The sequence below is a fragment of the Macaca mulatta genome, chromosome 12 (genome assembly GCF_049350105.2).
Source record: "Macaca mulatta isolate MMU2019108-1 chromosome 12, T2T-MMU8v2.0, whole genome shotgun sequence".
NCBI classification, from domain to species: domain Eukaryota; kingdom Metazoa; phylum Chordata; class Mammalia; order Primates; family Cercopithecidae; genus Macaca; species Macaca mulatta.
Genome location: NC_133417.1, coordinates 64,605,108 through 64,631,847, shown reverse-complemented (window position 1 = coordinate 64,631,847; position 26,740 = coordinate 64,605,108). Strand labels below are relative to the sequence as shown.

General features: G+C 38.8%; 1 protein-coding gene and 1 long non-coding RNA gene across 4 annotated transcripts; one reads left to right on the top strand and one right to left on the bottom strand.

Annotated features, from left to right (window-relative positions):
- Positions 1-629: 629 nt before the first annotated feature.
- On the bottom strand, positions 630-3,172 carry LOC144333384 (uncharacterized). The gene is made up of 2 exons (XR_013402001.1): positions 2,849-3,172; positions 630-2,058 (listed from the first exon to the last, which is right to left on the bottom strand). It is a non-coding gene; the product is annotated as an uncharacterized LOC144333384 (long non-coding RNA).
- CD302 (CD302 molecule) lies at positions 2,669-26,521 on the top strand. 3 transcript variants are annotated; one of them, XM_077957092.1, is made up of 7 exons: positions 2,669-2,783; positions 11,729-11,839; positions 14,169-14,285; positions 14,967-15,140; positions 17,548-17,574; positions 18,276-18,386; positions 23,359-26,521. In XM_077957092.1, the coding sequence occupies exons 1-7, from the start codon at positions 2,717-2,719 to the stop codon at positions 23,556-23,558; spliced, it is 807 nt and encodes a 268-aa protein (XP_077813218.1). In that variant the 5' UTR covers positions 2,669-2,716; the 3' UTR covers positions 23,559-26,521. The 3 variants fall into 3 exon arrangements, with proteins under 3 accessions (XP_077813218.1, XP_014965710.2, XP_028686583.2); XM_015110224.3 differs by lacking the exon at positions 18,276-18,386; XM_028830750.2 differs by lacking the exon at positions 23,359-26,521 and having other exon boundaries at positions 18,276-19,046.
- Positions 26,522-26,740: the final 219 nt, after the last annotated feature.

Genomic DNA, 26,740 nt, shown 5'->3' with positions numbered 1-26,740 from the left:
AATTTTCTTTAGTCCAAATGACTTAAAATGACAGTGTTAAAATAAGTTTTGCCTTAAATAGATTGATTCATTAGGATGTCAATTCTATTGGTAAATGTAACCAATATTTGAAAAGTAGCTTAACACAAAGAAAACCACATTGATAAAATATACTTTGGTGCCTGAGGTGGGTTGGAAGAGATAACTTTCACAATTACATGATTGCTTAGAACTGTCCATTTTTACTTCTGTAATTAGGAAGGCAAAAGAGTCCGGAATCAAGATGTGTCAATATTCCAATGTAGAGTACCTTTGGAAGGATTCGCTCTGGTCTGGAGTTTGGTATATAATAAACCCATTATTGGCAGCCTGAGAAGAAGAATGGAAGTAAATAAGTTAAGCAAGACCTTAATACTTTGGCAAAGGGGCAGAACCTGGAATAGGTGGGAGAGTCCAGCACAGGACCTGGGCTCTGGTTCATTTGTTAGCATTCTCTGTGAGCCCACAGGGAATCACATCCCTTCTTTGGGTCACTCAATTTCCTTACTAGTAAATGAAGATGACCCCTACCACATCTAACACTCTATGACTCTCCTTATAGACCCCGTGGGTCAAATTTCCTTGGTGTAACCACTCTGGATTATCAGAAGTGTGGAAAGGGTTAGATTTTATTTTTTAAAAAAAGAGTAATTTTTGAGCAGTTATAGATGTATACAAAAAATGTAGCAGAAGGTATAGAGTTCCCATGTACCTCCTTACACATACCCCAGTTTCTCCAATTATTAACATCTTGCATTAGCAGGTACATTTGTTACAGTGGATGAGCCAATATTGACAAATTATTAACTAAAGGCTATTGTTCACACTAGGGTTCATCTTTGTTTTGTGCATTCTAAGGGTTTTAACACATATATAGTGATACATATCTACCATTACAGTATCCTACAGAATAATTTCATAGCTCTAAAAATCCTGTGTTCCATCTATTCATTCCCTCTTTCTTCCCACCCCTGCCCCTGGCAACCATTTATCTTTTTACTGTCTCCATAGTTTTGCCTTGTCTAAAATGTCATATAGTTGGAATCATATAATATATAGTCTTTTCAGATTGGCTTCTTTCTCTTAGCAAAACATATTTAAAGTTCTTCCATGTCTTTTTGTGGCTTGATAGCTTATTTGGTTTTAGTACTGAATAATATTTCATTGTTTGGATGTGCCATCGTTTATCCATTCACTTATTGAAGGACATCTTGGTTGCCTCTAGGTTTTGGCAATTATGAATAAAGCTGCTATCAACATTCATGTGCAGGTTTTTGTGTATATGTAAGTTTTTAACTCATTTGGATAAATACCAAGGAGTTGTGATTGCTAGATGGTATGGTAAGAGTACATTTAGTTTTGGAAGAAGCTTCTAAACTGTCTTCCAAAGTGGCTGTCCCATTTTGCATTTGCACCAGCACTGAATGAGAGTTCTTTTTGCTCCACATCTTCGCCAACATGTGATCTTGTTAGCGTTTTTGGATTCTGGTATCTAATAGGTATGTAGTGGTATTTCATTTTTGTTTTAATATACAATTCAGCAATTACATATGATGTTGAGCATCTTTTCATCTATTTGCCATTATATAACTTCTTTGATGAGGTGTGTATTCAGATCATCTGCCCATTTTTTTTAACTGGGTCATTTGTTTTCATGTTGTTGAGTTTAGACTTGATTTTTTAGAACTCTTTTGCCAATGATATGAGGCTTAAACAAGCACCCTTGCTTGACCCTGGCTGGTGTTGTCCAGAGGCCCTCATGAGTGAAGTATAATTGCACAGTTTATGCATACATTGTAGCAAGCATAGCTTAAAGACTCTTCATCCAGGAGCTGGTAACAGAAAAGCTGTCGAAGAGACATAGTTCACTGAAAAGAGTCTTTGAAAAGGAGGATTCTGGCCAGTAGATCCAAAGGAGAAGGCTGGCAAACGCCACCTTAACCAAGTGATCCAAGTTAACATCAGTGATGAGACATCGACATCTTGTCCTTCTCGAGCAGGTACATCACTTCTGGGGTACTCTTGCCAAAAAAGCGCAACCTGAATCAAATCAGGAGGAAACGTCAGACAAAATGAAACTGAGGGACATTCTACAAAACGACTGGCCAGTACTTTTTAAATGTGGTTTGATCGTGAAAGAAAAAGAATGACAGAGAACTGTCCTAGATTAAAGGGAGACTAAGAAGACACGACATCTCAATGCAATGTATGATCCTGGATTGAATCCCAGAACAGAAAAGGACCCTTAGAGGGGCAATTAATGAGATGCGGTAAGTGCTGTAGATTAGCTAATCGCATTATACCAGTGGGAGTGTCCTGTGTTTGATCACTGCACTGGCGTTATATAAGATGTTAATATTTAGAAAAGCTGGCTGAAGGGTTACGGAAATCTCTTGTGCTGTTTTTGCAATATTTTCGAAAGTCCTAAGTTATTTCGGTTCAAATTAAAAGTTTAAAAAACAAGAATTAGAAGCTCCAGAAGGCCGCGCGCCAGCTGCTCCTGTGGGACGGAGCACACAGGTCCTCCTGGTGGGAGCCCCCCGTGCCGTTCACGCTCCGCCCGGCGGGCATTGAACCCTCACCCGAGAAGCACCGCCCCCGCTCCCGCCTCGCCCCGCCCCGCCCCGCCCCGCCCCGCCCCGCCCGCTCCGCTCCGCTCAGGCCGCGCCACCGCTGACGCCCCCCGGCACCCGCCGTCATGCCCCTGGCCGCGCCGCCCGCGCTCCTGCTGCCGCTGCTGGGGCTCGCAGCTGCTGCCGTCGCGGGTAAGCCCGTAAGCCGTCCCTCGCCGGGACCGCGCGCGACCGCCTTCGCCCCCTTCCCAACGCACACTCTTCGTCCTCGCGCACCCGAGGGCATCCCGCCCTTCCCTGCACGACCGTCCCCCGTGGGTCCTGGCTCCGGGTCACCTCTCACCCGCCTGCCCTCGGGGAGGGGAGGTGGCCGAGAATACGGGAGGGCCCTGTCTTCCTTCGAGTCCACATCCTCAGCGCAGACCCCACTCCGCGGGGAGGGAACCCCCAAATTAGGCCGATTGGCTGGAGAACTGAGGGACTTGGAGTTGCACGACGGGCGCCGTTTCAGGTCCATTTCAGGCTGAAATGAGAAGCGGGGACATTGGCGGCGATTTCCCCAGCTGGTGCGCGGCCGGGGTGGGGTTGCTGGGATGGGGGTGGGGGCGGAGGAAGCAGGCCCTCTTTTGCAAGCAGCGCTGTTTGTCTAGTTGGTTGGTGTTCAAGTTGTTGAAACAGGAAAACAGTTCAGCCAAATAACCCCTGGATGGAAGAGGAACGGGAACAGGCCAAGCTTGGATTTCACTGAAATCAAGGGGTTTTAAAGTTCTAGTCTGCTGTTGTGCAAGTGACATCTGAAAAATCACACACGTGACCACTCACTCACAAAATGACTTGTGAGGAAAATGCACAATTCTATTGATTGTTTTTTTTTTTTTTTTTTAATTTCCATACAAGCATGTCAAAAATATGTGGATGGGGAGACTGGAGAAGGGAGACTTCCAAAAACACCACTGACTGAACAATTCCGGGAATTAAAGAGCAAAATAAACAAGAACTAAATTAGTACTTGTGTGGGCTTAAATAAAGTGCAAGAGATTTAAATAACATGCAAGAGATTCCCCCCCAACCTCGGCCCCGAATTTCACTGCCTTTTTATAGTAAGTGCCTGTTCAAAGTCTGCTGACAGGAATATTTCAGTGGACCTCACTGCTGGAGGCAGCAGCAGCTCAGAACTTGCATACAAACCCAAGGTTCCTTTCTTGAAAGCTTTTGTGGACCAGCATTTATGACTGGTTATGCCACTTGCTGCCTGTCAAAGGGGCAGAAACAAGATGTGCCCATGTTCACACTGTTCAGACTGGGAACATTAATTTTGTCTAAGACAAAGCTGGGCTGTCTCTGAACCCTTCTTCTGCACACCCTCATTTTGCAAGCCAGTAACATCTCAACTCTCATGTAAACCACCCTCTGCGAGGCTGTGCATTTGTACTTTAGGCTAGTCGAATTTTCTTGTCAGATTTTTCTTTCTTGTCAGACTTTTAAAGAAAATCAGTTTCTAGATTTTGGTATGTCTCTTCTTCAGTGAAGCTGTTTTGACCAGCAATAGAGGGCAAATTTCCCTTTGGAAATTTTTGTGCATTTCCTTTGATAAGTCCAGTGTGGATCAATAGGCTTTTCAAGAGCTTTAGAAAAGTGCATGATGAATAAATTAATGTTGTTAATTAATCAGCTTCTCTCAGTCAGGAAGCTTTAAGGATTAATTTAGAAATGAGTGTGAGCTTTGACCTAGCTAGTTAACCAACTTATCTGCACTTCAGTAAAACAGAGATAATACTTACCTCACGGGGCTATTGGGAGCATTAAGTGGAAACTCCACGTCTAGTCCCTGTTACAGGTGTGGTTCATCTTGATTTCCTTCCCTTTATTCTCTTCATACAAAATGAAGGGTAATTGTTGCAACCAGAAAACATATGAATACCACCTTATGTGTATTGGATGTTTATGGTTACTGAGCACATTCATATACATGCTAATGTTATAGGGCTGAAAAACTAAGTGTGTTTTTCATAATACTTTACAAATCTCCCATCCAAGCAAGATCAGGGGTCATATTTGGCTTAGAACTAAGTCAAGAAAGAGTTTGTTGCTGAATACCAAGATCTTAATAGAAAAGCTCTTATGATGTTGCATAATAAATATGGGTATTGCATATAAATGTGATATTGAAATGGAAATCATTGTTATTTTCTGTCATTCTGGAGGTTATTAGTGAAGTGATCTTATGTTGTTCTTTGCTATTATTTTGAAAATCACAGTGGACAAAACATTCTTTAAATTCCTGAGTGAAAATCCATGGCATCTCTTTAAAAAGTTTTTCTGTAAGGGTGCTTAAGCACATAGTAGATGATCAGTATGTGTTTATTGGTCAGTGGTTTCCTATGCCTGGCATGAGATAACAAGCATGTTCTGAGTAAGTCCTCATTCCGTGATCATCATGTGGATCGGAATCTAGGGAGTTTGAATTGCCATGTCCTACAAGCCTTAGATGAGGTGCCTCTGCCTTCTTCCCTGATGTCATCTCTTACCATCCTTCCTGTCATTCACTCTGTGTATCCATGGAGTAAACAGTATCTGGGTACTCCAACGCCTCTGGTCCTTCTGTGCACACCGCCTTCCTGCAGTCCTTGGCATGGCTGCCCCTACCTCCACCATTCAGATCTCTGTTCATATGTCACCTTCTCCAAAGCCTCCCTGAACACCCACATTCTCCATCACATCTCCATGTTTTATCTTTTCCAAGCCTTTCTGAATGCATCGTGTTTATTCATATGTCTTGCTTGTTGCTTCTCTTACCAGAGGGAAGCTCCATAATAACAGAGATTTTACCATCTCGTGGATTTTTGTTTTGTTTGATTTGTGTACCTGCACTTTATTCTAAGTTATAATAAAAGGATGAAAAATTTAGGTGAGTTATTTAAAAAGGAGGTGGGATAAGTGGATTGCAATTTTTTTTCAAATTATATTACCTCTGCTATGCACTCATTTCATAGATTGAATTCAAAGCCTTAAATCATCTTAATCTACTGATGCCACCTTTTCTTTCTTTCTTTTTTTTTCCAAGATGGAGTCTCACTCTGTCACCCAGGCTGGAGTGCGGTGGTGCAATCTCGGCTCACTGCAACCACTACCTCCTGGGTTCAAGCAATTCTCCTGCCTCAGCCTCCCGAGTAGCTGGGATTACAGGCATGCGCCACCATGTCTAGCTAATTTTTGTATTTTTAGTAGAGATGGAGTTTCACCATGTTGGCCAGGTTGGTCTCAAACTTCTGACCTCGTGATCTGCCCACTTCAGCCTCCCAAAGTACTGGGATTACAGGGGTGAGCCACCGTGCCCGGCCTGATGCCACCTTTTCTGACTCTTGTGTATGGCACAGTTATGTTTCAGGGGAAATTATCTCAGATTAAATATTAGAGTATTTTAAAATAAATTTTGAAATGTTAATGTTTATTTTTCTTCCAATGAAAAAGTGAAATTACAATTAGGTATTATTTCAGGACTTCTTTTACTGTTGAGAATCTTTTAACAATTTGCTTATGTGTTGAAAACTAGTTTTGCAGCAAGATTACTTTCCATAATTTTTATTGTGCATATCAAGTATTTCATTCCTTTTGTGGGTTTTTTTTTGTTTTTATTTTTTTGAGACAGGGTCTCACTCTGTCACCCAGGCTAGAGTGCAGTAGTGCAATCATGGCTCACTACAGCCTTGACCTCCTGGGCTCAAGTGATCCTCCCACCTCAGCCCCCCGAGTAGCTGGGACTACAGGTGCATGCCACCATGCCCTGCTATTTTTTTTTTTTTTTTTTGTAGAGGTGGGGTCTCACTTTGTTGCCCAGGCTAGTCCCGAACTCCTGAGCTCAAGTGATCCTCCTACCTCAGCCTTCCAAAGCTCTGGGATTACAGGTGTGAACTGCCACGCCTGGCCTGTTTTAGATTTTGAGGGCAAATCTTGAGACCGAATCTTTAAAAAAATAGACCAGTGATGCCCAAAGAGAAAGGTACAGATTAACAATGGCACACCCTTCTATGAAAAAATATTATTCATAGCCCTTCTGAAGAGGGAAGTGATGGGAGAATATGGAGATGCATGTCTTGAAAGCTAGATTGGGAAGAGTGATATGGAGAGGGGATGGGGTGTCAGAGTGCCTCAGTTTCTTTGGGATTCAGAGAGATCTTGCAGCTCAGAGTACAGCCACAGAATCTCTGGATTAGTCAGGGACTTGGAACAGCCACTCCCTCCTCCATACATATAAATGTAATAAATAGCCCCTCTTCTTCATCTGTCTCTGCCACAGTTGCCCTTGCAGAAGTTATGTGACTACAACTCATATCTTAATGGGAGAGGAGCAAAGGTCTTATTATTGACAATGATAACAAAAAAGAAGTCTTTGCCTTTTCCTTCATTAATGTTTAGAACAAGTATGTCCCAAGAATCACTTCCTCATGCTGTGCCTGTTTTGTCTGTTTGTTTGTTTTTAAAAAAGAGAGAACTTATAAAGGAACCGAGAGTTCTATTAGATTTGACTGGTAATGCAAAGTATTCCTGTGGATATGATACTGTCTTCTATTAGCACATGACAATTTTAGGCAGAGGATCTATATAGAAACTTTTGGAGTTGTGCTAAGTACAGCTTCTAAAATATTCATGAGGCTCCTAAATTTCTGTACATATTAAAGAATTATAAAATTATAAAATCCCTAAGGGTCATTTAAGTGCATTATTAATCACAACCTATCATTCAGGACTGCTGTGAAGAAATAAGAGTCATAGAAAGGCCCTTTGCAGAGAGCTTAATGGGCAGGTTTTTAATTATATTAGGACTATAGCAAACATACTTAGCGTTGAAGACGACTTCGTTTAGCCTTTTGCTCATGAGGTGCATGAACGTCAACAACTCTCCTCACAGGAGTTGTCCAGCCTCTATTTGAACCCTGTTCTTCTCCAAGTACAAATATACCTTTTGAGTAGTGCTTAAAATTTGTTTCTGGGGCACACAGTCTGATCTATAGCATGAGAAAAGGGGTTCCATGTTGAATTAACTGGAGTTACTGCTAATGCTGAAATCAGCCTAAGGAGAAGACAGTTGAAAGTTTTGGGGAAGTGAGTCAACAGTCTGTTTTCTCTTTTTCTATACACATCCTGTTAAAAAAGTTTTTTTTTGTCTTGTCACATGCAGATGCTCCTCGACTTAGAATGGGGCTATATCCCAATAAACTTGTAAAGTCAAAAAATCATAAGTCGTCCATCATTAAGTTCAGGACCATTTCTGTATTACTTAGTTATTCATCAATGGTCTTTGAGTAGCTGGTTATCATTATCATCATCATACTCATTCCCATACTGTGCAAACACAGTAGCTTTGTGTTTGCTACTCCCTCTGTTTGCCTGAAATATCCATGTGACTTTTTCCCTCCTATCTTTTCGGGGACACACACCACACACACACACACACACACACACACACACACCACACACACACACACACACACACACACACACACACACAGAGTTGGTTCTCTGTTTCTCTGGAGAACCCTAATACAATAACCAGTAGGATAATACAGTGTGACAATCAAGGCTGGATTATATGAAGCACTGCATGTCCACCTTTGCCCTCCTTTGAATCACTCACTCTGGGAGAAGCTACCTGCCATGTCATAAGGACCCTCAAGCACCCCTGTGTAGAAGTCCACGTGGTGAGGAACTGTGGTGTCCTGCCCACAGCCAGTACCAGCTCACCACCCATATGAGTGAGCCTCCTTGAAGCTGACCTACTAGCTCCAGTTCAGTATTCAGATGGCTGCAGCCCTAGCCAGCATCTTCACTGTAACTTCATAGAGACCCCAAGCCAGAATCACCCAGACAAGCAACTGCTTCTGAATTCCTGACCCTGAGAAACTGTGTATAATAAGTGTTTCTTGTTTTAAGCTGCTCATTTTTTTACATAGCAATAGACCACAATACACCATCTAACATATTATTTTACGTATTTGTCTTCCTTTTGCATATCTGCCTCAACTAGAACATAAATTTCCAGGAGGATAGGAATTTTTTTCCTTTTTGTTCACTGTGGAATCCCAAGCACCTAGCACAATTTTTTAACAGCAACCCCCTCACATAGGTACTGTTATTCCCATTATACAGATAAGGAAACCGGGACACAGTAAGGTTAAATAACATGTCCAAGATTGTGTAGTCAGAGCCAGACTTTTCTCTACAACCTAATGGGCTTAACCAGAGTCCTGTATTGACCCACTTCTATGCATCCCTTCCAGTGTTATATTCAAGGCGGAAGGATAGTTATTATTGAGAATACAATTAGATCTCAGACATGATCTTTGCTGTCGTGGAGTTAACAATCATTTGGGAAAGCAGGATGCATATCAGATAGCCGCTAAATAAAGCAGGATCTAATGAGTGCTATGTAAACGTGGATAGGCCGTCAGAGGGTAACACATTGCCTTTTCCAAAGAAGAATGACTACCCATAGTTCTTATGATTTGTGCCATATTATTTTCAAAACCCTAGCCACAACTAATTGGAATAAGGATAATTTCCTTAATCAAAAGCTGACTACTCTAGGTAGGCATCAGCCCAATATGGGGCCTAGTATATAAGCCTATTTGACTGTTGAGATAGTATCCTCAGTTTTCTTATTGGCCACGTATCTGTACAATAAATCTATCATCTTGTAGCCTGAGCATGTCTTTAGTCCTTGTTGCCAGAAAAGGCCTCTCATGCATAATGCAGTTTAAAAGTCCTACAGATGTTCAGAGGAGTCATAGGTTAGAGGAAGATAAGGCTGAGACACTTCATGGAGAATTGACACATGAGCTGCCGCTGAAATAAGCATATACTTTAATCAGTGTTTTAGAGATCATATCTTCGAATCGTTTTAATTTATAAAGTATAAGAACTACATGTTTTCACAGCATGCCAGGAGCAAAAGATAAAAAAAAAGAACTATAAGTGCTTGACTTGGGTGTTGATTATATTTTTGTGGACTTATTACACATATTTTATTTTATATAAATGGTATTTCAAAAATTCATTCATTTTTGTATATTGTCGAGTTGTTATAAGTAGAAAACAGTATCTGTAGTTTTGACTAGAAATAATACAAAAGTGCATTTCTGAACCTGTGGTTCAATAATTGCCAATGATTTATAAAAGTGTTTCAGATGTCATTCAGTGTGGTAATGCAGTCTGTTTCCATTTCATTTTTTAAAAAATCCATAAGGTAAAAGAAAAAGAGCAATAAAAGGAACCAGACGAAAGTAAAAGAGGGAAAAAAGAAGAGAAAGAGTAATCGAAGTTTGTAATTTAGAGCCTCTGCCCTTTTGACTTTCAGTTTGAGTTTTATTCTGGAAATGACTGCTGTGTCCTCTGTCATGTCTCTGGCAGCAGAGAGGGGAAGGAGGGAAGAAATCTGCCTTTACATCCTAGTTCACTCATTCAATGAATATTTATGGAGACCTTACTAGGTACCTGTAACTGTGCTTTTTATCATACACCCTCTGCCTGGATTCTTTTTTTGAGACGGAGTCTGGCTCTGTCGTCCAGGCTGGAGTACAGTGGCCGGATCTCAGCTCACTGCAAGCTCCGCCTCCCGGGTTTACGCCATTCTCCTGCCTCAGCCTCCCGAGTAGCTGGGACTACAGGCGCCCGCCACCTCGCCCGGCTAGTTTTTGTATTTTTTAGTAGAGACGGGGTTTCACCGTGTTAGCCAGGATGGTCTCGATCTCCTGACCTCGTGATTCGCCCGTCTCGGCCTCCCAAAGTGCTGGGATTACAGGCTTGAGCCACCGCGCCCGGCCCTTCTGCCTGGATTCTAAGCATTATACCTGACACGTAGAAGTTGCTCAGCAAATGTCTGATATGGATGATGGGTAGATAGGTGACCAGTTGTTGATAACTTGTTGAAAAGTATAAAAGATGGAATTTTGCATCTCACTATCATGGAGTAGAAGACTAATACTCCCATTAAGAACAACTAGAAAATCTAGATTAAATTCCTGGAAGTGGATTTGAAGGAATAAGAGTTTCTCTGAATAAAGACCAGATTTTCAAAGAAGGTGGCAGAAATGTGTAATGAACCTGAGATGGCTGAATGCTATTTCTCAGGGAAAGGATCTACCTGCTCCATATACAGACTTTCAACCAAGTGTCTTGTTTTCAGACCTTCCTCCTACAAAGCTGTCTGGCTTCTCCAATTCCTGACTCTATTCTGGACTTCTTTGCTTTGCAAATGTTGGTATCATGTAATTTTATAGCCAGATTGTTTTAATGTTTCATAATGAACATTTTCCCAAAGCAAAGTGTTTGCTGCAAAACAACCGTATCTTTAAGCCAGCATTGTGGGAGAGTTCTAGATTCCTACCAGAGTTAAACCCAAGGTAGTCATATGTGTAATTCAAGTGCTTATAAAACAGCTGGAAGGAAAAAAAACTTGGATATAAAATAAATTTAGGTGGGTCACAGTGGTTCTGGAGCCTAGGCTTAAAAATGCACATCTTTATAATAAACAAAAAGAGACCAAGATAGAGGTGAAGGAGATGTCCCCTTAGAGCAGTAGAGGAAGAGTTATGGTTCTATTTCATTGAACTACTTTAAAGAATCTACTTTGATGAGGTGTTAAATTAAGGACATTCATAAGAACATCAGTCTTGTTTTCCTGTGCAATATGAAAACTTGTGTGAATATTTATAAGCTAGCAACTTCTTTTTCTCTTCTGTTCTTAGAGGTATAATTTGAACAACAGGGCCTTGTAAAAGTCTGAAGACTTTTGAAATTGTTAAATACTGCAAAGATAACCTTCAAACAGAAGTGTGTAATCCTGATTGGCTGTCTTCTAGATAGTTTGTTGCCTTGAATTCCTAAACAACCTAAAAACTTGTATCTTTGCTCTGTAAAGTCAGAAGAGAATCATTGGCACATTTCTCTTTTTCCGTATGTATAATGGAGAGAAACAAATTCCTGTTACACTGGTTGATTTCTTATTTTAATAAAGATTTAACAAAGGAAATTGCCTTTGTGTGTGTGTGAAAATTTAATATCTAATATCCTTATCTTTGGGAATTCATGTAATTCTTTTTCTCAAGTTATTTAACAGTGTTCTTCTTTTTTCTACATAGACTGTCCTTCATCTACTTGGATTCAGTTCCAAGACAATTGCTACATTTTTCTCCAAGAAGCCATCAAAGTAGAAAGCATAGAGGATGTCAGAAATCAGTGTACTGACCATGGTAAAAGGCTTATTCTTTTCTGTTTGTTTTTTCACAAATTAGTAAACAGTGTTCATTAATTTCTTTAAAAACTGATTTTGTCACATCTGACTTTTAACTGGGTCCTAAGATTTAATGTACAACTTTTATTTGACAACACACAAGCTACAGGCAGTGGAATTGGGTATATATTTAATCCTGGAGTTGAAAGACAGTTGTTGGACAATATGGTCCAAAGCAGGGTCTATTTAACATGCATATCCTGTGACAGGCACTGTGGTTAAGCACACCATATACTTTACCTGGCTTTAATTATCATAACAAACCTATCAAGTAGTGTATTATCATCATTTTATTGAGAGATGAAATTAACTTCAGTTATTTGTTCAAGGTAACACAGGAAATAATTGACAAAGCCAGGATTTTAACCCAGGTCTGTTAGATTTTAGGCTTAGAGTTCTTAATCACTTAGTTATTCTCCTGGAAAGTGCTGAAGTCAGATTACATAGGACCATGAAGTAAGACTGTAGTAAAAAAGAGTATATCAAGGAAAAATTATAAAAAGGCGATTTGCTAGAGCATACACTCAGTGTTCTCTAGGAAATAGATTTATAACTTCACATTGTAAAATATTTGAAATAAAAATATGTTTTTTTTTTTTTTTGAGACAGGATCTTGCTCTGTCACCCAGGCTTGAGTGCAGTGGCATGATCACAGCTCACTACAGCCTTGAACTCCTGGGTTCAAGTGATCCTCCCATGTCAGCCCTCTGAATAGACAGGACTACAGATGTGCGCTATTTTGTTTGTTTGTTTGTAGAGACGGGGTTTCACTATGTTACCCAGGCTGGTCTGAAACTCTTGGCCTTAAGTGATCCTCTCACCTTGGCCTTCCAAGGTGCTGGGATTATAAGTGTGAGCCACTGCATCCAGCCAAAAAATGTCATTTTTTAAAGACTGTGCTTGGAGGCTATTTATATATTTGGCTATTGGGCCCAATTGAGCCTCTAATTATTTTGACACTTTTTTTTTTTTTTGAAATGGAGTTTCACTCTTGTTGCCCAAGCTAGAGTGCAGTGGTGTGATCTCAACTCACTGCAACCTCTGCCTCCTGGGTCCAAGCGATTCTCCTGCCTCAGCCTCTGGAGTAGCTGAGATTACAGGGGTGCACCACCATGCCTGGCTAATTTTTTGTATTTTTAGTAGAAACAAGGTTTCACCATGTTAGCCAGGCTGGTGTCGAACTCCTGAGGTCAGGCAATCCACCTGCCTCGGCCTCCCAAAGTGCTGGGATTACAGGCGTGAGCCACCGTGCCCAGCCTAAAGGTGCTTTTTATTACTGTTATATTCTTCAACAATAACATTTGGAAGAATGTTTCAAACTGTATTAGGGATACCTTAATCAAAATCATATACATTTATTATAGAAGGAATAAATGTAAACACTGAAATTATTAATCTTATTAAAGTGCCACATAGTACTTAATACATATATGTTGTTTCCCTTTGAGAAAGTCCTACATGAACATCGGCTCTGTGAAAACAAGACGAAATTTCCAACATGCCAATATGGTTTTATTTCAAGGCAGCTGAAATAAAATAATAGCAATTCTGCTGGTATTAGAATATTTTTAAATCAAGTTTTCCCCTGCAACTATTTTCTTTCTTTCCTTCCTTTTCCTTTTTCTTTTCGTCTTTCTCTCTCTTTCTCTCTTCCTTCCTTCTTCTCTTTCTTTTTCTTTTTCTTCTCTCTCTTTTTGTTCATTCTTTCTTTCCTTTTTACATTTTTTTTTAATGGATTCTCAGTCTGTTGCTCAGGCTGGAGTGCAGTGGTGTGATCTCAGCTCATTGCAACCTCTACCTCCTGGGTTCAAGCAATTCTCCTGCCTCAGCCTCCTGAGGAGCTGGGATTACAGACACGTGCCACCAGACCCAGCTATTTTTTTTTTTTTAATATTTTTTTGGTAGAGACAGGATTTCATCATGTTGGCCAGGCTGCTCTCAAAGTCCTGACCTCAGGTGATCCACCCGCCTCAGCCTCCCAAAGTGCTGGGATTATAGGCATGAGCCACCGCGCCCGGCCCCTACAACTGTTTTCTATCCCTTAAAAAAAAATTATATTAGGTATACTGAGACATAAACGTAATTTCAATGACATAAATCATATTCAAGGCTGAGAGCCAAGACATGTCCCTGTAACCTTATTAGCTTGTATGAACCGTAAGATCAAAGTTCATTGTCCAGCTCTAATATATATAGAAAGTTAAGCAACTATTTATTATTTTTATTTACCTAGTGATTTTCACTGATTCTAGAATATGCTGACTTTTTTCTCTTTAAAATAATTTCAGGAGCGGACATGATAAGCATACATAATGAAGAAGAAAATGCTTTTATATTGGATACTTTGAAAAAGCAATGGAAACGCTCAGATGATATCCTACTAGGCATGTTTTATGACACAGATGGTAAGTGATATTTACCTCGTGGGACGTGACTTTGTTCTTTTTTAATGTAGTAAAACTGATGGCTCTTCAATTCTCTAGTTCAAGTTGATGATTCCTGTGGCCTCCAGGTGTTACATTTTCAGTGTGCGGCTATGATCGTACCACAGCTTGTATCTGCATAGCTCAATGAGTTACACAGATGAAAGCCACAGTTGATTCTTGTCTGGATTAAAATGTGGCTCTAAGGCTCAGTATTTTTGTAATATAGCATGATCATAAAAGTTAGTATTAGCATCTGCAACTAATAGGCTAAGGATAGAGTAAATTATCACGGTTCTATTATATAAATGTATTTATCATCACTGTAGACAAATATAAAGTACGTATGTAAACATTTTCAAGTGAAATGAAATTACTAAGGTTACTACTAACATTTAACTATTTTTCTTGACTTTTCCCATAAGAATATTATACATATATATATTTTTGCAAAAACTGAATCATCTTCAGAAACCTCTTAAATCGATAGCTTTTGATGATTTGGCTGTACACAGGATATATTCCTCCTTCTAATTTTAATCCTACAACCAAAAGTTTAGACCAGACATACCTTAGTAACTTTCCACCTTTAATCCTACACGCTTTTCGACTTGAACACCTTTTAAAACTGTCATAATGTTGAAAATATTCCTTAATTGACAGATGCGAGTTTCAAGTGGTTTGATAATTCAAATATGACATTTGATAAGTGGACAGACCAAGATGATGGGGAGGATTTAATTGACACCTGTGCTTTTCTGCACATCAAGACAGGTGAATGGAAAAAAGGAAATTGTGAAGTTTCTTTTGTGGAAGGAACACTATGCAAAACAGCTAGTAAGTATGACTGAAGGTGTTTTTCCATTCTAGGAGGGGCAGGGAAAGTAGGGCTGGTTTTAAAATAATTTTGAGATAAGTATGCCTCAATAAATAGGATAAGGCTAGGCACGGTGGCTCACACCTGCAATCCCAGCACTCTGGTAGACTGAGGCGGTGGATTCCTTGAGTGCAGGAGTTCCCAGCTTGAGCAACATGGCGAAAACTCATCTCTACAAAAAATACAAAAATCAGCTGGGCATGGTGGTGTGCACCTGTGGTCCCAAATACATGGGAGGCTGAGGTGGGTGGATCAATTGAGCCTGGGAGGTTGAGGCTGCAGTAAGCGGTGAATAAGTCATTGTACTCCAGCCTGGGCAAAGAGCAACACTCTGTTTCCAAAAAAAAAAAAAAAAAAGAAAGAAAAGAAAAGAGAATAAGACTTCAGAATATATTAATAGGATGGTTTGCTCTTAAGTCTCTTGGAACTCAAATTATAATTCTCTTACATTTAGGAGATAAGGCCAGATCACATGAAATAGGCATACTTTTATTCTATCTGCTTAGTGTTTGCAAGAGGTCAAAAATTTCTTGTTTAAAGGAATTATTATAATCTCTTTGCATGTGATTTAAGTGAGCAGAAGTGGTGAAGAATAATCATGTATAATTCTAGAATTCTCGTGTTACTTTACAGGGAATTCGATTCTCCATAAGAACATCCTTTGTTTAGGCAAACAAAAACTACATCATAGTTTATAATTCATTTGGAATTAAAATGTTTTCTTCTGACCCATCAGAAGTTTTTTTTTTTTTTTTTTTTTTTTTTGAGACGGAGTCTCTCTCTGTCCCCCAGGCTGGAGTGCGGTGGCGCAATCTTGGCTCACTGCAACCTCTGCCTCCCGGCTTCAAGCGATTCTCCTGCCTCAGCCTCCCGAGTAGCTGGCACTACAGGCAGCTGGCACTACAGGCACCTGCCACCACGCCCGGCTAATTTTTATATTTTTTAGTAGAGATGGGGTTTCACCAGATTGGCCAGGCTGGTCTCAAACTCCTGACCTTGTGGTCTGCCCCCGTCCGGCCTCCCAAAGTGCTGGGATTACAGGCGTGAGCCACTGTGTCCAGCCCAGAAGGTTTTTTAATGAACAGAATTATCCTGGCCCACAACAGTATTTTGATATTTGTTAAAATACTACACAGTTTGTTATTCTAAGTTTTAGAAAGTAAATGTTTTCTCATTAAAGAAACTTAAATTTTCAAAATGTGGGCTGGGCACAGTGGCTCATACTTGTAATCCCAGCACTTTTTGAGGCTGAGGCAGCCTTGTCAACATAGCAAGACCACCATCTCTACAAAAAAAGTTTTGTTTTGTTTTTTAATGTTTCAAAATATGAATTTGGGGTGCTTGAAACATGATATAAGCAACCATTTCCCCATTTTGCATACTTAGTATTTTCCCCTTCTACTTCAACTGTAAACCAAAACTCCACATCCTGCTCTGCTTAATTCCTTTCTTTACATATGGAAGTATGTACATTTCTTTACTTGCAACGGCAGGATCCTTGACTACTATTAGTTTTTTTTTTTTTTTTTTTTTTTTTTGAGACTGAGTCTGGCTCTGTCGCCCAGGCTGGAGTGCAGTGGCCGGATCTCAGCTCACTGCAAGCTCCACCTCCCGGGTTTACGCCATTCTCCTGCCTCAGCCTCCTGAGTAGCTGGGACCACAGGCGCCCGCCACTTCGCCCGGCTAGTTTTTTGTATTTTTTAGTAGAGACGGGGTTTCACCGTGTTAGCCAGGATGGTCTCGATCTCCTGACCTCGTGATCCGCCCGTCTCGGCCTCCCAAAGTGCTGGGATTACAGGCTTGAGCCACCGCGCCCGGCCGACTACTATTAGTTTTACAGTGATTATCAAAATGTTCATCATAGTTTTATGGTAGTAGTATTCAACTTCAAATATTTGTTTTGCAAAATATTGGTTCTTTTCAGGTACTGCACCTCATGGTGCAATTACATAAACAAAGTTTTTAATTAAACTATAACTTCAAAACATCAGAAGTAGTGAGTACATCCATACTAAGGTAGTTAGGGTCACAGTTGTTTAATTTTACGACATTTGTTTTCTATACTCTCCAACCAGAATCCTCTTTTTTCCTTTACCTCATTATTGTCTTTTCCTCAAGATCCCATATTCGTTTCCACCAACCAAGCTAATGCATGTTGTGAGCCCTCTACAGCTTTCTTTAAAAACTAAGTTCAAAACAGACAAGAGACAATTAATGAGGCAAAGAAATACGGATTTTAAGCTATGAATATGTTGATATTAAGCTACTAATAAAAGGGTTTATTTTTAATGATTGTGAACATGTTTAAAGTCAATCCTATAATAAAGCATAATTAAATTCTAATTTTAATTTTCTTTCGTATTTTAGTTCCATACAAAAGGAAATATTTATCAGGTAAGTGATGATTTGGTCTTTAAATTTTTCCCACAATTAAAAATATATCAAAATTCTGGCATATTAAAATACTATTACAGATCCCTTTTAAAAATTATGTAATACAAAGTAGAACAATTTTTATAAGAATGTAGAAAGGTCTCTTAGTAATAAGACTCGACATTTTAAATATATTCTACAATATGTAGTTTTGTCTGACTTCTTTGACTTGGGAATTTTTTTTAGATTCATCTGTGTTGTGCACATTCACTGAATTTTTTTCCTAAGCCTTATAATACTTTATGAATATATCATATATTGTCCATTCTCTTGTTTAGGGATATTTGGATCACTTCTAGTTTCAAACTAATTTGAATAGAGCTGCCTACGAACATTCTCATACATCTTCTTTTGGACTATGTTCTCATTTTCTTTGAGTATATTCTAGAAAGTAGAAAGCTGGGTCATAGGGCAAGTATATGTATTTAGATTTATTAGAAACCACCAAATAATTTTTCAAAATGCTTAAATCATGTTACTACTGGCAGCGTGTCCAAGTTGCATTTGCTCCATGTTCACCCCATGATGGTATTGTCAATTTCTTTATTTTTAGCCATTCAGATCAGGTGTGTAGTGATCTTTTTGCGGCTTTCATTTTCATTTACCTGATGATGTTGAGCACCTTTCAGATGATTATTTATTTGTATATCTTTTGTGAAAAGGCTTTTACCCATTTTCGGAGTGCGGAGTGCGGAGCTTGACTCGCTGCAGTCTCGACCTCCTGGGCTCAAGCAATTCTTCCACCTCAGCCTCCCAAGTACCTTGGACTACAGGTGTGGGTCGCCATACCCAGATAATTTTTTTTGTACAGATGGGGTTTCACCCTGTTACCCAGGCTAGTCTCAAACTCCTGGGTTCAAACGATCCACCCACCTCAGCGTCCCAAAGTGCTGAGATTACAGGCGTTGGGCCGCCATGCCCAGCCACCCATATTATTTTTATCGAGTTGCCTTTATTATTGGTAGGAATTTTTAAAATAACTTTTGTTTCTTTAAATTTGGATATGGGCCGGGCTAAATAATACAAAGCTTAGCCGGGCACGGTGGCGAGTGCCTATAATCCCAGCTACTTGGGAGGCTGAGGCAGGGAGAATTACATGAACCTGGGAGGTGGAGGTTGCAGCACTCCAACCTCGGTGACAGAGTGACTACATCTAAAAACCAAAAAAATTGAATCTGAGTCCTTTGTCAGTTTTCTATTTGGGGGTTACTACGATAGAACTATGACAGAGGAGAAGAAAAGAAGTGTTGAGTTCGTGTGTATACAGGAATTACATCTTCATTCATCTATAGGAAGAAGACAATAAAAACAAGCGTTAGTGTGGATATGCAGCAATTGGAACTCTTGTGGTGGGAATGTAAAATGGGGCAGCCTCTGTGAAAAACAGTGTGGTAGTTCTTCAAAAAAATTAAAATTACCATATGATCCAGCAATTCCACTTCTCAGTATGTATCCCAAATAACTGAAAGCAAGGAGTCTTTAATATCCGTACACCCATCTCTTTGATAGTTGTGTATCTATGTTCATAGCATCATTTGCCATAGCCAAAAGGTGGAAGCAACCCGTGTCCATTGATGAAGAGATAAACAAAATGTAATCTGCGCATACAAATGAGTATCATTTAGCCTTAAAAGACACGAAAATTCTGACACACGCTACAACATTCATAAACCTGAAGGACATTAGGTTAAACAAAATAAGCCAGTCACAGGCCGGGCGCAGTGGCTCACGCCTGTAATCCCAGCACTTTGGGAGGCCGAGGTGGGTGGATCACCTGAGGTCAGGAGTCGGAGACCAGCCTGGCCAACATGGCGAAATCTCGTCTCTACTAAAAAAAAAAAAATTAGGTGAAACCTGGAGGCAGAGGCTGCAGTGAGCCGAGATCGCTCCACTGCACTCCAGCCTGGGCCAGACAGAGCAAGCCTCCATCTAAAAAAAAAAAAAAGAAAAGAAAAAAAAAAAAAAAAGCCAGTCACAAAAGGCCAAGTTCTGTATAATTCTTACCTACAGTATGAGGTACCTGAAGTAGTCAACCTCACCAAGAAACTCTTTGCCAAGGGTTAGGTCAGGGAGAAATGGGAATTTAATAGGTAGAGTTTCCATTTTACAAAATGAGTTGTTCTGTGAATGGATGGTGGTGATGTAGCACAACGAAGTGAATATACTTAATGCTACTGCTCACCTAAGATATTTGTTACATGTAATTCTTTAAATTACATTTAAAAAAATCAAGTAGCAGAAGCATGTTATTTAGACATGGAGATAAATAGCTGAAGCAACAGGAGTGTAGTTAACTTTAAGGAATGGATGTTCAGGTGAGTAGTAGTGGAGCAGGAGCACAGTATTTTCATTACGTATCTTCTAGAACTGATTTCTAAGCTATGTAAATGTATTACTTTGGAAAACACAGAGATACATGTAAGTTGGAACGTTTAGAAAAAAATAGATCTATGGCTTCAAAACCATGAATAGATGAAACATCTGGCAACATAGGGTCTTCAGACTACAGAAAAAGTAATCTCTAAATTCATTACATGTATATATGTGTACGTAAATGCATATTAAATATGTGTGTATAATTTAGTGAGTAAATACTGTGTGTCAGACTTTCTCCTAAAGTTAGACATTGAAGACAGAGCAATGAACAAAACAAAAGCCCCTGCTCTCAAGCATACATTCTAGTGGGAAAGGTAAAACAAAAATATGTGAGATAGTGACATATCCTATAGGGAAAACAGGCAGATAAGGATGAATTCCAGTGCAAGAAGGGAGGTGCTGTACTTTTTTATTTTTCATAGGGTGGCCAGGGAAGGCCTCATTTGATAAGGCCATGAGTTTGCAGAATCAAGACCTAAAGTTAAAGTGAAAGCCTGTCATGTAGACAGACAGGGATTAGGCTTAGTCTGACTTTAAGGAGTAACGGTAGAGAACATGGAGTTGAAACAGCAAGGAAAACCACCCAATAATTAAGTGTAGCTGCAATCTTGGCAAACAGGGAGTTCCCCTTCATACCAAGTGTAAGCTGGAAGACTCCCTTGGGAAGAATACTTTCAACAGAATTAAGGCGTCCATCGTCGGATGCACCTAGTGTGGCAAGCAGACAGGAAAGGGCAAGTTAGTCCAAGCTGGGTTCAGCAAAGGTTACTAGAGAGGACACGGGAGTTAAATCTTCAAGGACAGGTTATCTGAGATGACAAATCAGGACCAAGGTGAAGGGTTGAATTTTTGCTGTCACTAAATGGACTTGGGCAAGTCATTTAAACCCTGTGCCTCAGAATTAAATGCACACAGTTGGCACTCAAACTAACCTGAGGTTACAGCCCAACAAAATGTTTCATGTAGTTTTTGAGGTGGATTATACATAATTCGGTCCTCAGATGATCAGTGTTTAGAACTAGGGCATGAAAGTAGCAGTCAAATAGGAAACAGAAGAAAAATGTGTAGTCTTGATAATTAATAGAGAGGAAGTCTATAATTTCCAGATTGGATGACTGGGCAGTGGCTATTTGCAGGAATTCAGAAGCGATTTGGGAGTAAAGTGGGGGTACACACACATATTTATCTATGGATTTACATACAAAACTTGAATGGTTGAGATCAACCATGGAAAGCTTTGAGTCCACAAAGATGACTAGGAAGCAGTCGTCTGAAAAACAGAAGAGAGCAAAGTCAAGGAAGCCAAGTGAGGAGATAACTTCAAGTCTGGACCGCTAACAATCTAGTTGCCTCAGGTTGAACTAAAACATTCACGTGTTTATGCATGTAGTCATAAAGAGATCATTGTTGACCTTTGCCACAGGAATTTCAGAATGTTGAGAAAATGGATTAAATGGGCTTAAGAAATGACAAAGAAGTGAAAGCTTGTTTCAGTGTTTGTTATGTCTCCTCAAGTAAGGAACATTGTTAGGCTAAAAAGTATTTTTCCTAAATTTTGTTTCTTTAAAAAAGTAGGATTTCATGGTAAATAGCTATTATACGCTCAAGCAATGGATTTTTCCTTTAATGAGGTAGATAATAGATTTCCTAATGTAAAACTATCCTAACCTCCAGATACAAACTACACATTGTTTTAATACACTGCTCATCAGTTGCCTTGACAACTGACTTTGTCACACATTTAATAGTATGCAGCTAACTAAAACCCCTGGAGTCAACTTTGGCTAAAGGTCACTTGCAGAATGTGAAAATAAAAGCAGCATATATACTTACTGTGTCTCACCCATCTTGGATGCTGTCCAGTTCTTAGGATACCAGGTCTTTTAAAGCTATATAATTTAGTGTGTAAATATTTCTCAATTACCATGATCTTTCAGACTTGTTTTTCTGTATTACCATCATGTAATACCTATTTTTAACGTAGATGCTACTGATTATGAAGCTATTACTGTACAATCATTAGTAGACTGAAATAAAGTGTGTTCACATTGGTAAAGTTAAGGTTCTACACTGAAAATGGGCTATGTTAATTTTAAGAAAACTAACTACGGGGCTGGGCACAGTGGTCCACACCTGTAATCCCAGCACTTTGGGAGGCCGAGGGGGGCAGATCACTTGAGGCCAGGGGTTTCAGACCAACCTGGGCAACATGGCAAAACTGTGTACTAAAAATACAAAAATTAGCTGGACATCATGGTATGTGCCTGTAATCTCAGCTACCCGGGCTAACACATGAGAATCACTGGCACCCAGAAGGCGAAGGTTGCTGTAGCCAAAAACTATGGAAGAACCCCATTTGAACTCAGTTTACAGAATTCTTGGCGTTTTTTTTTTTTTTTTTTTCATTTTAATGTCTTTAATAATACCAACAAATCCACCCTCACACCTTACCAAATCTTTACTACCAAATTTTATTTCAGGATTAAAAGATAATTCACTTGTGACCATTTCCTCACTCCTCCCAAAAAATCCTGTCAATATCTGAAAAATATCAATGGCTCTCCCTCACTTTAACAAATAATTTGGCCAGATTTATCTCACTAATCTTATATACTTCCAGGTCTCATTTTAACAAGCACCAGTTAGAAATAATGGGTATTATGAATATATTTAATAATCAAAAATCTGTCAAAATTATTCTGAAAATTTTTCACATTCTTTAGTCTATTACTATACATAATACAAGTACCTGCCCAAAAGTATTTTCATCCTCCTAAACCAAGTTACTTTCCTCAATTTATTAAACTGGATTCTTATAGAAAGATTACAAGGGTTTGAACAGGCAAGAACTGCAAAGTTGTACATACTTATAGAACTTTAGGGAAACACACAAAGAATGAATGAATGCAGACACCCAAAAGCAAGGTACTTTTACTGCAGCTCTTGGGTGTTTTTTTCAGGTAAACAAATCTTAAATCCCCAAAGCCAGGTGAACCATTAAACCTCAATAATGTAACACATTATCTAAATACTAGAATTCCTAAAGGGAACAGTAGGTCTGAATTTGTAGTCTTAGAAAGTAAAGCAAAGGAACACAAACTGGAACATGGTGTACTTGGGTGATTTCCATTTTGGGATCTTCAGTAGAGTGGAGAAGTGCACAACTTCCTAGAAAATTTGAGTAATATTCTTCAGGCCAAGAAATATTAAATCTTGATAGGAACAAATGTGCAATTTTTGGTTTTCTCATCAGTGTGGGAAATTCTCAACACAGAAATGTTTAAAAAAACTACAGTTGTGCTCATCAAAATATACTTGCAACTTGTGTACCCTAATCTCCCATATGTTCTTCTGTCTTTTCCTTTTCAGATAACCATATTTTAATATCAGCTTTGGTGATTGCTAGCATAGTAATTTTGACAGTTTTGGGAGCAATCATTTGGTTCCTGTACAAAAAACATTCTGATTCTCGTTTCACCACAGTTTTTTCAACCGCACCCCAATCACCTTATAACGAAGACTGTGTTTTGGTAGTTGGAGAAAATGAATATACTGTTCAATTTGAGTAAGTTTTTGGTAATCTTGCACTAAGACATCAACAAAATGCCCTGGCAGAGATTCTTGGGAAAAATTTTAATATAAAACTTGACTTTGGATATTAGAGCTTTAATGGTTTTCCTTATTCCAGTAACATTTTTATGTATTCATGTTGTGAAAAGAATCTTTAGGTTCATTAAAAAAACAGGTTTTAGAAATGATCTTAGATCTAATATAGTGATTTTAAGCATCCCGTCAAATGCAGAATCTGTCACTTGAATGAAGGAAAGCTTAAAGCCCAAGAAGCAGATAAAAATAAAAGCTCAGCCTATTTATCTTGCCTGCCGTATCTTCCCTTCTAGTTGACCACATATGTTTATTAGTAAACATGAAATGGGGAATAAGTGATTTTAAGTACATTCCATACATTTAAGTATCTTTGATAATTGTTTCTTTGGCAGATAATTCCTCTAGAATGTGTATTTCATGATTTAGATGAAGAAAATTTTACAACTTTTAACACCCCACACCACATAATTTTAGTTTCATTACACACACCATTTTATCACAAATGACTCGTTTTAATTAATGTTTATAAGTCTTTTGAAACAAAATATGATCGCTGTGTCCAGGATGGCATGGAGAAAGCTGGCAATTAGGTTAACACTTACATATCCTAGTGCCCCTTTAAGGATTTCTTTCTTGCCACCGTACCTTTTGTACCTTCCCCTGTACAAAGTATTTCATTCTCCTCAAGCATTTATAAATTTTTCCTTCAACGACATGAAAACTGTGTAAACAAAAACCGAAGAAAAACACTAAGTACAACTGTAGTGACAATGATCAGTTTTCAGTGCATTTATTGTACATTTTAAGAAAAAGGTGAAAATCATTTGGGGAGTAAAAAAATGAAAAAGCTGAAATGAGTGTTTTCCTCACCATCAATAAATCAAAAACAGGAAAGATAGAATGTATAAATTTCACATAAATTACTCATGTATCACTTATCAATGGGGATACGTTCTAAGAAATGCATAGTTAGGGAATCTTCTTGTGTGAAAATCAGCTTGTACTTACACAAACCCAGATGGTATGGCCTATTTTGTTCCAAACCTACACAGCATGTTACTGTGCCGAATACTGCAGACAACTGTAACACAACGGTATTTGTGTATCTAAATATAGAAAAGGCACAGTAAAAATATGGTCTACTAAGGGAACACTGTTCTATATGTGATCCATTACTGACTGAAGTATATTGTCTATATTTAGAAGTCTGAAGCTCAAAGAAAAGTAATCCCTCTCCTGAATCCACACCCCATCAATTATCTTACTTTCTTATGGGGAGATACACTATCTCACTAGCTTGACTAATGGCAACAAAGTCCCAGCTTTTGTAATCTTTTTATTGACCACATGAATCGAAAACACTCATCACAATTAACGGCACTATCATTAATGAGACATAAGTAACTAAAAAGTGACACAAAACTATTAACAGTGTGGCTATGTGGTACTGAAAATGCAGGCATTACACCAGCTGTTACATAAGCACAAGCATGCTCTGTAAGAGCTTTACATTTCTGAGATGTGGTGTAGTGTTTGAGATGTCTATTTTATTATTGATAGACTATTACTAATGTCAATATTGAACACTACCTTGGAATTCCTCCCTGGTTTTCCTATCCGAATTGTACCACTCCTTGAAGAACTACAGGCAAAGTAAAATTATGGCGTTATTATATCAACTAAGAGTTCTAAAGGAGTTCTTAAAGGAGTGGTAGAATTTGGGTAGGAAAGTGATTAAGTCCAACTTAAAACCAACACTCTCAAACATCTAGAACTACAATGTCCAATAAGCCACTAACCACATGAGGCTATTTAAGTAAATTAAGTATAGTTTAAAATCCAGTTTCCCAATTACATTAGCCACATTGTCAAGTGTTCAAATCACAGGTGGTTAGTGGCTACCACACTGGGCAACATACATCATAGAACATTTTCATTATAGCAAGCTTTATTGGGCAGTGCTGCTCTTAAATCCTACCTTCCACTCAACTCCCATACAACTTTCTTTTGTATGTTTTGATACTTTCTACCTAATGGCAACTCTTCCAAAACAGCTGTTTTAAACTCTGATTTAATTTTCAACATTTGGTTTCATGGCCTCTGGTAATGAAGTGCTATATACATATATGAGTCGTCTCGCTGTGTCGCCCAGGTTAGAGTGCAGTGGCTCAATCTTGGCTCACTCCAATCTCTGCCTTGCAGGTTTTCAAGCGATTCTCCTGCCTCAGTCCCCTTAGTAGCTGGGACCACAGACATCTGTCACCACACCTGGCTTTTTGTATTTTTGGTAGAGACAAGGTTTCACCATATTGGCTGGGCTGGTCTCAAACTCTTGACCTCAAGTGATCCACCCACCTTGGTCTCCCAAAGTGCTGGGAGTACATGCGTGAGCCACCACGCTCGGCCTACATTTTAATTTTCTTTATATACCAGAACATCTATAACAGGCCCCTTATCTACTCATTAGTCAAGAGATAATTGGATTACACACGCGGGCTTGTTTACTACATTCAGAATGTAGAAACTGCTTTCTTCAACATCTTGGTTTTAGCTAGTAATAACAATATAATTCTTTGGCAGATATTTAGAGTAACATTTTAAACTACATTTTCTTAGAAAATTGCATTCTTTGTAGTGAGCAGTGTATGGTCTCTTTTGTTCAGAATTTAAAACTGATAACCAATGAAAGCCTTTTCTCTAATTCCTCTACTGTCATTTACATGATAATCTGAAGCTAATATGACAATATTTAAATACTAAGTGGTACTAGGGAACTAAAAGAATACTGTAAAGCTTAAGCCATTGTTATCACTGTCATTTAGCATTTAATGACAAAACTATACAGAATTATCTTATATGCATACCAATCAATGTTTTGTACCATTTAGTTAAAATTTTTAAATAAAGTTTTATGGGTTAAGCAGAACATAATTGTCATACTGAATTTTATTAAAAGTATATATACTTCAAATTCAAAGCATCCCTAAGGACCCACAGAATATATTAAAACTACCACCCTAAAATTTTATATTTTTGCTTTAAGACAGACAATGCAAAGATAACTGGCAAGAGGTGAGCAATATTTTAGAACATTTATATTACTGCTTAAAATGAGATTTGCAATTTTAATAAAATTATTGGTTAT

Bases quoted from the DNA above. Each gene is read 5' to 3' on its own strand.
- CD302 (XM_028830750.2), top strand. From the start codon at position 2,717: ATGCCCCTGGCCGCGCCGCCCGCGCTCCTGCTGCCGCTGCTGGGGCTC. The intron at 2,784-11,728 runs GTAAGCCCGTAA...TTTTCTACATAG, and splicing joins CGCAGCTGCTGCCGTCGCGG to ACTGTCCTTCATCTACTTGG. The intron at 17,575-18,275 runs GTAAGTGATGAT...TTTTGTGAAAAG, and splicing joins CAAAAGGAAATATTTATCAG to GCTTTTACCCATTTTCGGAG.